Source organism: Sturnira hondurensis, unplaced genomic scaffold (genome assembly GCF_014824575.4).
Source record: "Sturnira hondurensis isolate 20B ecotype Veracruz unplaced genomic scaffold, ASM1482457v3 Scaffold0004136, whole genome shotgun sequence".
Taxonomy (NCBI): Eukaryota; Metazoa; Chordata; class Mammalia; order Chiroptera; family Phyllostomidae; genus Sturnira; species Sturnira hondurensis.
Genome location: NW_028076767.1, coordinates 45290815 through 45303442, shown reverse-complemented (window position 1 = coordinate 45303442; position 12628 = coordinate 45290815). Strand labels below are relative to the sequence as shown.

The 12628-nt window shown below is 35.6% G+C and overlaps 1 protein-coding gene across 6 annotated transcripts in view; it reads right to left on the bottom strand.

Annotated features, from left to right (window-relative positions):
- Positions 1–2423: 2423 nt before the first annotated feature.
- The window catches only part of FASTKD1 (FAST kinase domains 1), a 60435-nt gene continuing 50230 nt past the window's right edge, over positions 2424–12628 (bottom strand). For 5 of the 6 annotated variants that reach the window (XM_037044513.1, XM_037044511.1, XM_037044510.1 and 2 more), the window contains 6 exons: positions 10635–10763; positions 9736–9867; positions 9258–9371; positions 3904–4042; positions 3194–3308; positions 2575–2670 (listed from right to left, as the gene is read on the bottom strand). In XM_037044513.1, coding sequence (XP_036900408.1) covers positions 2575–2670; positions 3194–3308; positions 3904–4042; positions 9258–9371; positions 9736–9867; positions 10635–10763 — 725 coding nt within the window. Of the gene's footprint in view, positions 2671–3193; positions 3309–3903; positions 4043–9257; positions 9372–9735; positions 9868–10634; positions 10764–12628 lie in introns of all 6 variants that reach the window. The other variant, XM_037044509.1, reaches the window with a different exon arrangement.

Genomic DNA, 12628 nt, shown 5'->3' with positions numbered 1-12628 from the left:
CAAGTTTTATGGTATGCGAATGATACCTTAATGACAAAAATGCTTTTGTTTATAACAATTCGAGTTATTTAGACAGAAAAGTCATCAAAAATATAAATAAATACAAATATATATATATATACACACACACACACATACCACCTGAATCCGGCAGCCTAGAGAAGGAAGAGATGTGGTATGTGAAAATTCATATTATGTATAACAATAAGTGGGAAGCATATCAGGGTCATTTAATCAAGGTTTCTATGTATCTAAAATACACAATATCTGGGATTTCATTTACATCCAATTTATAACTCCCTTCAGTCTAATTTATAACCCTCACTAGTCTAGTCATTTTATCATAAAAGTTACATGATAAAATTCTTTAGCCTGTTCAGAGGTTTAGCTCCTGGTAATCATTTGCTTGGGAAATAGGACACATTCATAAAATGGATAATAGCATTTAGCGTATCAGCTAATAGGAATGAATATCATGAGGAAATTTAGAATTAGGGGGAGTAAGGAGAGATATCACTTATTTACTTACTGTTCTGATTCTGTTTTCCACAAAAGGTTATGTGAAGTTCACATTTTGCAAAATCATTAAGAATTGGGGCTTAAGTCATGCAAAATAATTAGATATTTTAAACAAGCACTTTAAACCTACACTAAATATCAATGTGGCAATTTTCATACAGAAAACACATTGTAAAGCTACAGTTAAGAAGTAAGGCCCTCTTGCTACCAACTTATTTTGAGACAGAATGAATTTAGAGGGTCAAGATGATAACACACTTCAGATGGCCAATTACCTGCACCCCCATCAGGTGCCTTTTGGCTGAGCACATATATACCAGTCTTGGGAGAGTTAGGGATTATTCACATAGTAGGGCCTTAGTAACTATTTTATTGAATCAATGTGTTGTAAGACAGAGAAAAATCATCTTCCTCCTCAGTATCTGAAGGATCAGACCAAGTCTAGAATGGTCCACTCACCTATCTCCCCATTTCTTTGCTTCCATTTATAAGAGAATCTTGTCTCCTCCTCCTTTCTCTTGCACCAGTCAGGCTTTCAAATTCACCACTTCATCAACAGGAATCTTTGGTTACCAGTGATTTTCTCATATTGCTGAATGTAGTGGAGATTTCCCAGTCCTCATCTTACCTGGCCTTTCGGCAGCATCTCATAGAATCGCTCACTTCCTCCTCCTTGAAATGCTTTCTCTACTTGGCTTCTAGGAAGTATTACTACCTACGACTTCTCCTGCCTCATTGGCCATCCTGTCCAGTCTCCTTTGCTTCTCCTTGACCCTGTTCTTCTTGACCTCTTCATGTCACAGCCCCCAGAGCTCAGTCCTCAGACCTGTCCCTCATTCATACTGTCCTCTAACCGCTTTTTAATGATTTCTTCTAGTCTCATCACATTAAATACTACAGACAACTTTCAAATTCTGGAGTCTGGACCTCTCCCCTCACCTCCAAACTCACTTATTAAAGTGCCTATTTCATATCTCCACTTAGATATTTCTAAAGCACCACAAACTCCACATGTCTAAAACCAAACTTGTAATCCCCCCCCACCACTTCCCACCTTCCTCTCCCCGTGGACCTCCCCATCTCGGTCAACGGCAATGTCATCTTTTCGGTTGCTCAGGACAAAAATGTAGAACTATCTTAACACCCTTTTCTTTCATACTTCATAGCCAATCACTGAGCAAATTCTGTTGCCTCTGCCTCTAAAATACGTTTAAAAATACAACCACTTCTCATTACCTCCACTGCCACCACTCTGTACAAGCCACCACCCATGTCCTGTCTGGATTATTGCAATGACCTTTTCATGGGTTTCCCTGCTTATACACTTGCCCACTGCAGTCTTTTCTCATCTCAACAGAGTGGTCAAAGTGATCCAGTTAAAACGTGAGTTCTTTATTCCTTTGCTAGAAATTCTCCAATGGCCTCTTACCTCAGATTAGCCATGAGAACATATAAGTTTGACTTGTCTCTTAATATGCTTCCAACTCACTTGCTCTGTTCTAGCCACAATAGATCCCTTATTATTTTCAAACATGCCAGGCATATCCGTACCTCAAGATCTTGCACCTACTCATCCCTCTGCCTGGAGGACTCTCCCCCCAAGTAGCTTCGCCTCCTTAGGTCTTCATCGAATGATAACCTCGTCTTTCCCAGATTGCCTATTTAAAATTACAGCCCCCACAATATTCTTGTACCCTTCTCCGAATTCTTTTCTATAGCCCTTAATATCATGTATTTTGTCTGACTCCATCCCTCTGGTAGATACAGTATATTCACTGCTGTATTCTCCTGGCACACAGTATGGACTCAAAGATGAATTGTAAACTATTTAAGTTTCTTAAAAGCTATGTGTCTTTTACAGTAAGAATTTTAAACAGTTTTCCAACAAAACAGTAGAGATGGTATTCTACAGTAAAATGTCTATTTATTTTAATAGCGATTCATCTGACCCTGAAACCAGTCAATTCTATATTAGTATTTAACTGAGTCAGGTGATTTAATTAAAATAAGATCATATGTGAAACACCATGATAACTGTTTAAATAAAAATTACAATCATGATTTGCCATCTCCAAATATACGTTCTCGCAGGTAGTCCATCCGAGCACCCTTTGTTGACAGCACCATAGAGTTCCATTCAAAATAAGGGATCTGTAAAACAAATAATGTAGTGTAAATGGAAATTTTAAGGCACCAACAACAACAAAAATAAGGAAAGACTTCTAAGCACTACTGAGCATAGCCATAGGAACCCTATGAAATTAGTTTACATAAACATAAGCCTTTGAACCCTTTTTGGAATCCAAGTGGGTCCTTCCTCCTGACAAAGCCCACAAGACCTTCTTCTGCCTCACAGTTTCCTATAACACCACTAGCGGACAGTTTTTGTGGGTGCCTTCCCTACTTTCATACCCTGGCCTTTTTCTCTATAGCTCTATCCATCTGGTAAGATAAATGTACAAACAGAAATCGACAGATCTTCTAGAGACAAGAAATGATGATTTTTATTTACCATTCTTTAAAAAATGGGGGATATTTTGTTTCAGATATTTTAATACAACTTTTTTAAATGTAAAAAGATGTAATTCTAGAACTTTAACATTAAAAGGAAACACATGCACAGGTAAGGGTCTCCTAGGTCTTTTAGAAGCTGTTTTTCCTGAGTGTCTCATACCTGAATTACACGATAGCCCAAAATTTCCAAATGTCGCTTTTTCATAGCAGATTTTCCTTTTAAATGAGGGACATTTCTACAAAAAGCTCTTAAATCCAAAAATTCCAAAGCGATTCTACATAAGATAAAAATAAACAATTACTTCTAAAATCAAAGTGAGAAACAATAATTATAACCCTTTCAGCAACAAAGATGCACCTTTATAAACTAACAAGAGCTAAATGAATATAAATGAGTATACCAAGTTATTTTCTACCTAAATTAGTAATGGCAAGCCTATTTATTATAATTATAGCAAATTATACTAAGCATTTCCATGTTTTCATCCATTTGTTTCTCTGTTTAATGTATACTTACTTTGCACCTACTATATGTAAGGAAGGCACAGTGAAGAATACAAAGCTAAAGCAACACAACTTTGTAACAGTGTAAGTGGCTAAATGCTATCAGAAAAGCAGAGAGGTGTGGGGCCTCCAAAGACTCCATTTGCTTCTGCTGAAGTCACATAGAAGATTAGCACCTTAGAGAGATGCTAGACTTTAGACAACCAAGGACTGCCATTAAGGCCGAAAGCACAAAGAAAACCAGAGGTAAAGAGGTAGAATGCGTGAGATAGACGAGAAACAGATTCTTCTACTCCATAAATCTTTGATAAATGAGTTCAAGTATAATATTGAGATGACAAAATCTGAAACTAAAAAATAAGTTACCTTTCAGTTCCTGGTGGTAGCCTTGATCCAACTCTTGGGGTATTTGGTTCCCAGTCCATTTCTGGCATTTTCCCCAAAGTTATGTTATGACTTCCGTAAGGAAGAGGTTTTTTTCTTTTATCCAAGATACATTCAAAATCTGTAAGTACAGGAATCAACAGTATGAAAGTAAATTCTTCCTATTGTAAAAGTTTAAGATATGTTTTAAATACACACACACAAAGACATACATGACATATACACACACACACACACACAAAGAATGATATACCTCCCTAATTATCCAACTTATAAGAACTGGTCCAATGGCACCTCTGTTTGAAAATCAGTCAATAAAAATAAATCAGCAAGTATTAGTAAACTATAGTTAGCATGGGGCTATATTTAAGCACTGGACTAGGTCGAACCACATTAAAGAGTTTTATTCTAATCCCCTTAATTCTGTTGGTCACATTTGGAGGGAGCTATGCCAACTGATCTGAAAACAAGTAAAGATTCAAGCATGTGTATCCTGTCTTTCCTATCTGAAGTGTATGTATCATAAATAGTCAATATGGAAAGTTCTTTTTGGACAAATTCTAGCTAATGAGTTCAGAAGGAAAGTTAGATGTAGAATATCACTACTTTGCCCCCACCAATGAATCATGGATGTAGACAATGATTTTAATGGCTACTAAAATCAGTAGGTGAAATGCTGATGGGAGAACCTCCTAATGGATGAGCTGACTGGACATAGAAACCCACTGACGGATCTTAATGCAGTAAAGAGGAAGACAACCAGCCTTGTGTGTCTTCTTATATGCAATAAAAAGTACATACCACTTAAAAAATAGTCTGGCCAAAAAAAAAAAAAAAATCTAGCCTGAATCTAATCAAACCTCTAAATCTAACTCCTGGCTTATAGGAAAAACAGGGGATGTTGGAGAACGTGAAATGACGCCATAGGGTTGCAACTGGAGAAGTTCAGGATGTTTCTAAGAAATTGCAATACATAAATTGTAAGGAAAAAGGAGAGAAAGCTAGAACTTAAAAAGACAAATAACCAAATGCAATGTTTGGGTCCTACTTTTAACAAATCAACTATAAAGTAAAAGAAAACTGAGACATTTGAGCATTAGCAAACTTCTTGACCTTGAGAAACTATTGTGAAACTATTGCAGGGGTGTTGATGGTGGTGTGGTTAAGTTTTTAGAAAGCCATCCTTATTTTTTAGCTACACATTCTAAAATGATAAATAACCTGGGATTTGCTTGAAAAGAGGCAAATGGGACTGTGGTGAGTAGGCACTGGTAAGTATTTCTGCTAAATGTTGATTCTCTCCACTTTTGTATGTTTGAATAAAAAATAATAATAATAATAATAAATAAAAACCATCATATATGATATATGATAATTTATATATTATCATATATGATAGTAAAAATAATCATAAAAGTATTTCAACCAAAGAAAAAAGAAACAATGAATGAAAAGGAAGAAAAGGTAGCTTTCATTTTCTTGTTTTTACACGTAAGAGAAACTGGGTAATTGAAGCCTTTTCAAATTTAAAGATGAAATATAATTCTCTCATTAAGAGAATCAATTCTGGAGCTAGAATGATCAGGTCTAATCCTGGCTATTCAATTTGCCAGCTATATAACCTTGAAAAGACAACACTGTCTCTGGGCCTTATCTGTAAAATAGAATAACTTCTGTTCCTTGAAGAGACATGAATAAGTTTATTATACATAAAACACTTATGCCCTAGCTGGTGTAGCTCAGTGGATTGAGCTCGAGCCTGAGAACCAAAGGATCGAGGTTCGATTCCCAGTCAGGGCACGTGCCTGGGTTGCAGGTCAGTTCCCAGCAGGGGATGCACAAGAGACAACCATACATTGATATTTCTCTCTCTCTCTCTCCTTCCCTGCCCCTCTAAAGATAAAGAAAATATTTACAAAGAAAAAACACTTAAGACAATATCTAACATCAATTACTACTGTGTTGTTATATAAAATTGCAGCCCTGTTGGATAGATATACATGCCAGCAAAAACCCCCTGAAGTATCAATTATATAAACTATGGAACACGCATTCAATGAAATGTTATACAGTCATTAAGAACAGTGTATTATCACTGTTGGCATAGAAAAATATACACAATTTATACACACAGAAAGTTACAAACACTACAAAACAGGCCATTTTTGATTTCTAAAAAGTCAGTTAGAAATAGAAAAACACACCAAAAATAAACAGTGCTTATATCATGGGTGATTTTTCATTTTTGTAATCTACCTGGTCTGGTTTTTCTGATAATCACGCATCATATGACTTTAAGTGAGTGTTTTTTTAATACCTAAAGAGTAATATTTCCAACCCGTAATTCTTACTTATACCACATATTATCTTATTATAAGATACCCATTCTTATTTATAAAATATTACCAATCAAATCTTATTTTTAATGACATACATAGTTTTACACAAAAGTAAACCTCCTGACAAGATGTGTGATCAGAACTGAACCCCAATGGGCTGTGATGTAATAACCCTAGCTTTAATACTAATTGCGTGTATGATTTGGGGACAGGTTTCAAGTGACTTCTTCTTTTCACTTTTCTGTATTAGCCAAGTGTTTTACAATAGATGTATATTATTTCTAGTTTGAGAGAAACATTAACAAAACAAACAAACAAAAAGAATAAAGTCTCATAATGGGGATAAAGAGCCAGCCATAGTGCCTGTCACAAATTTGATGCTCAATAATTTTAAACTATGAGATGGGGTCACAGATCCTTTTCATACTCATATTTTAGTGTGTTTCCTCCTGTAAGCATGACCTTTATAGGAGTATAGTCTATATGGCAAACAGTAGAGATATAAACAAGAGTAGATCTATCTTTTAAAACAGCCCTCTGGCAGAGACTGCAAGTTGTTGCCCAACACCCAATTCTTCTCTTCATTTTGAAAAGAGCCTTACCTGTCCGCTGGGTATGGGGCCACCCACAGTAAAAGCCACCTTTTCTGAACTCGCTTGCAACCAAGTGTGGCCACACAGTACAATTTAAAAATGGTATGTACAACTTCAGAGAACTGTATGCAAAGGGACACCCTTCTTCTTCCTTCCCTCTTCCTCCTCCTGCTCAGACTATAAATGTGTCGGCCGGAACTGGGGCAGTCATCTCGGACCATGAAGTGGAAGCTACATGCCAGATTATAACAAAATAGAAGGATCCTGGATCTCTAATGTTTGCGGAGCTGGCATCCCAGCCCGGGACACCCGATATGTATGGGAGAAGGAAATAATTTTTGTTAAATTCCTACTATTTTTGGATTTTTGTCACTCATGGCCAAACCTGACCCTAACTTAAAACTGAACAACTGATATTATGTGTTTTGTAAAACAAGATGAGAGTTTTAATAACTACCTGGTTCAGACTCCTGCCAAGCACAGAAATCACACACACACACACACACACACACACACACACACACCATCATCTGATCATCCAGCTGCTGCCTGAACGTTACTGCTTCACACAGCAGCCCATTTTCAACTTTCAACAAGTCTTTCATAAACTTATCCATATACTGAATTCAAATCTGCTTTCTATCATTTTTACCATACTTCTCCTTCAGATAGAGACTTAATTATCCTTTCATGTAACATCCTTCAAATATTTTTTTAAATTTTATTGAAGTTATTGGGGTGACACTGGTTAATAAAATTATATAGGTTTCAGATGTACAATTCTACAACATATACAATCCTTCAAATATTTCAAGTTTTATGCTCTCCATAAGACTACTTGTTTTCAGACTAATATCCCTAGCTTTTTTAAAATAAAATTTATTTATTTTTTTAAATAATTTTTAAAAGATTTTATTTATTTATTTTTAGAGCCCCAACTGGGGACCTGGCCCACAACCCAGGTATGTACCCTGACGTGAAATCAAAATGGCAACCCCGCTGGTTTGCAGGCCAGCATTCGATCCACTGAGCCTCATGAGCCAGGACCAAAATAAAACTAATTGAGCACTTACTATGCTCTAAGGGCAGTGCTAAAGGCTCTTCATGCAATATGTTGGTTAATTCTATTAAGCAGATGTCCTTGTCCTCGTTTTACAGGTAAAAAAACTAATAAGGCTCAGAGGTCTAGTTTAGGACCTTGCTCAAGGACTGAAGCCCACATAGCCCCAGTCTTCTCTAGTTCTTTCCAAGGCCTTTGTTTCTAGGCCTTATTTGTCACCGTCTCTCATAAAATGCAACACTGAAAACAAGAATACAATACTAAGATGTGTCCAAAGGACAGAATACAGTAAGACTGCCAACTTTCTTGTTATTATTAACAATACAGTTTAAAGGAGTATTTGATTTTTGGTAACCATTTATATTATTAGGTTATATCAAGCTTATAATCCTTTAAAATATTCGGTGTGTATGCAGATGTTTTCTAAACCTAACTTTAGAAAATTTATGTTCTCTTAAAATTTCATTTTTTCATTTATGCTTACCACTTGAATTTTGCCATTTTTTAAAAATCTTTTTAGCTCAGTGGATTGAGCGCAGGCCTGTGAACCAGAGGATCGCAGTTCAATTCCCAGTCAGGGCACATGCCTGGGTTGTAGTCCAGTTCCCTGCAGGCCAACTCCCAGCAGGGGACGCACAAAAGGCAACCATACATTGATGTTTCTCTCCCTCTCTCCTTCCCCTCTAAAGATAAATAAATAATTAATTTAAATAAATAAATAAAAATCTTTTATTGCCATCAAGCGTATCACCTGGCCTATCAGCTCTGTCATCCTCAACCAAATCAGAATGCCTTCTACAACTACACTGAGAAACAAGACCACCCAGGGTGGAGCTGAGCACACGCCTACAGAGATCCTTATCCAGGGTGATAATCCAACACAGTTTTTGAGATGAACTTCAAACAATGAAACTCACATAAATAATTTCCCTAACATAAGGATACTGAGTGGAAAGAACAGAATCTCTTGAAGATCCAGAAATGTCCAATGGATCTAAATCTGGGTTTTATGTACTTAGAATTGGTGAAAGACTGACCTCAAAAATTTTTTTTTTTTGCTGGTTCTATCCCATCAGGACACACACCTGGGTTGTGGGCCAGGTCCCCAGCAGGGGGTGCATGAAAGACAACGACACATTAATGTTTCCCTCTCTTCCCTTCCCCTCTAAAAATAATAAATAAAAATTAAAAATATACTTTTTTGAAGAATAGAGAAACGCTGGGTCATGGGAACTTCTTTAACTTTTCAAGATAATTTGAAAAAAATGTTTTTAAACTTTTTAAAATTCCAGTGAATGCATCAATAAGCAGATGAAGCAGTTGATGAGATAATTAAAGACTCACCTATTGTATGATAATAAGGTGTAAGAACCGAGGGTTTTACACAATTGATTCCTCCTAGTACCTCTGCTAACATTTTATAAATCTGCTGCTGTGCTCCATTCAGGCTGCCGGTATCTGTATGAAAATAAAAACAATTAGTTCACTTAAAATAATTAGTTTTTGAATGAAAATCATCCAGTTCTACAAAGTGAAAAATAAAGAGTAATATTTCCAACAAGAGCTTCAATGTAATAGCATTTGCAATGACACTAAATGCAGTATAACACAAGTGCTTTGCACTCTACCAAGAGGTTTTGTGTCTGAAATATTAAGAAATTCTTATAACACAAATCTCACTTATAAAATGGTTCAATTACACAGGTCATGGCACTGCTGGGAACGCTGGTGTCATAGTTAGGTTTAAAAATAATAACAATGCCCTACTATAATAATTTACTTTAGAATTAAACTTTACTTTCTGACCCGAGAAAATGCAAACCTTTGTTATAATGCTGTTGACAGAAGTGGTCATGAAACCACGGAATCTGATACTCAGGGCACTCCAAGCAGACTGCTCTATTTAATTCCATAAGACGAAACTGGACTCTTGTACTTAGCGATGAACATAAAACTGAAATAAAAATATAGATTAATGGATTTTGATGGCTTGGATGTAGCAAAGACAATCCATTTTTTCACATTCATTTATGCCCATTATTGGCTGATACTTTTATTCTCATAAAATCATTTCAGTTGCACACACACACTTTACATTTCTCAGTTATTACATCAGAGGCATGGTTAGGACCAACTCCTATGTTGTTTCCACCGATTACGAACTTTTAAGACTACATTTCAAAAATACGAGCAAAGAATTTTCATTGACTTAATATTCCACACTGAGGAATCTATCTCCAGGGAACAAAAATGAGGTCAGTGAATCATGTATAACAATCATTATTTGTAATAACAACCTCTAAGATAGATAAACCTTATTACATCCATATAATGGCAGGTTATGTACACACACAAAAATCACATCTAAAACTATTTAATGGCATAGAAAACTATTCAAAATATAGTTTAGTGACTAAAGGTAACATATAGAAGTGAATACATAAACAATCCAAAATCTGTTTTAATATACAGATATATAAACATACACATAAGAGCAGGAGAAAAGCAGAAAAGAACCACTCAAAACATTAAAAATGGTAGTTTCACATGGTGGTAAGATTGAATAATCTTTTACTTTCTGTGTTTTCCAAGTTTTCTACAACAAGCAGGAAATACTTCTAAAAGCAAACAAAAGATCAACATTTAAGTGCTTTAGTATATGTAGAGCTGAAACTTGGGTAAAAAGTACAATTGATAACTTAATAAAATGTAGATACATACGTTCAAGTTGAGAATCCAATCTGCCTAAAAATTTGATGTTAAAAATTGTCTTTATCAGATCTTCTGGAAAATATCCATGTATGGCCAAATAGAAACCAAGGAACACTAACATGAGAGGATCCAATATACCTAAAGCAGAAGTAAGATTTTTAAAAAAAATTATAACATACAGCCACCTCCCATATAAATAAACAAACACTTTATTCAGGTAAAACCGGGTTTAAAAAAAAATGATGCAAACACAACCTTGCCAAAACTAATTTATATTGTTACAATACTGTCAGTGGTGAAGTGGTACCTCTGGGTGGGGGTGCAACCGGGAAGGGGACAGGCAGAAGGTTACTGCGGTGATACTCTGTTACTCTGTTTCACTACTCTGTTACTCTGTTTCATGGTCTGTGTCCTCATTTCAGGGTGACTCAATTTGTATCAATTCAGACTATGTGCTAAGGATAAGTAAATGTTTCTTTATTACTACAGAAACTTCATAAAAAATTTCTTCAACTGCCTTGAAAAGAAAAAGAATTTAAACGTGAAGGTCAATAGTGTATACAAGAAGTGATCCCAGTCTCTATGTACTGATAATACTAACAGTGCTCAGAATGTGTTAGGTATTGTTATAGGCACTTTACAAATATTAACTCATTTAAATCTCACTTAAGTATAGAGTAGAAATGGTTACTATGTCCACTTTACAAATGAGTGTACAGAGATACACAGAAGTTAAATGACTTGCCCATAGTCACAAGGTTAGCAAGTGGAGGGTGAGATTCAACCTGGACAGTCCAGCCTGGAGCCTGGACCACTCTACTGTGCTTCTTGGTGGGGATCTCAGTTTTTCAGGCTGAGTGCAGACATGCATGAAGCTCAGATCTCTCGTAGCACCCCCTCCCTTACCTGTCACCCACCAGCCCCGCATACACCCCCGAGAATAAGGCTTGAGATAATTTAGCTGAATTGCCTCATTCCAGAGACATTTCTGATGAAAGGGAAGGAGTCATCCAGAATGCCCTACTGCAGCAATATTTTTGCAAAGTGAAACAGAAATTGAGTATTTTCTTTTGGATTTTTTGTTGACTTTACTTAATAAAGCAAGCTCAAGGTAAACAAGGAAATTACTCATAATGACAACCTCTAGCAACAAAGCTGATCTGTCAAAACAAACATTTATTCAAAACAAATTATTACTCCATTCGTTATTTTAAATTGTACTCATAAAGGCCTCCAATAATTTTCAAACATTTTCTCAGTAAGTCTTTTTAAAAAATAAAAGCTGTACTTCTCAACCTTTTTTGTCTTATGCCCTTAATTCTAAAAAAAATCTAGTATCTAAGCCACTATTTAGAGAGTATGAGAAGAGGTGTACTTTCATTTCTTTCTGAAACATGAGTGAACTATGAGAACACATTCTAAGACCAAGTTTCAAGTCTCGTCTTTCTACATATAGTTGTGTTACTAAAAACAAATGTATATAAATGCTGCACATACTTACACTCATTCATATATAAACATATTTTTCCGCAGTCCCATTTACCCAACTATTAGCAGACACAATAGAATCATATATGGTTAGATACTATGTGGCCTAGAGATCCCACAAAAATGTAGCAAAGTCTATGAGTATGATACTGATACAATTAGTATCAGTTAAGGGGGTCTCACACCAGCTTAACTATTAAAACTGAGAGAAAGAATCAAGTATTATGTGTCTCCAGATGTGATACAAATATTAGATATATAGCACCACATACAAGGCATTTTTGCTAAAAATATTTCATTTGAATCTAATCAAACATCTACTCCTAACTTCTAGTTTACTAGAAATACTGGAGATGAAGAAGCAAGGTTTTAACAAAAAGCAATCGAAGAAATCAATAATGTGAATAACCCACAATAAATACCCAATATCTTTTTTATGGCCAATATATTTTATTAAAAAATAACACCAAGGAAAAAAGATAGGGAGAAAGTAACGTAACAACTCAATATTAGTT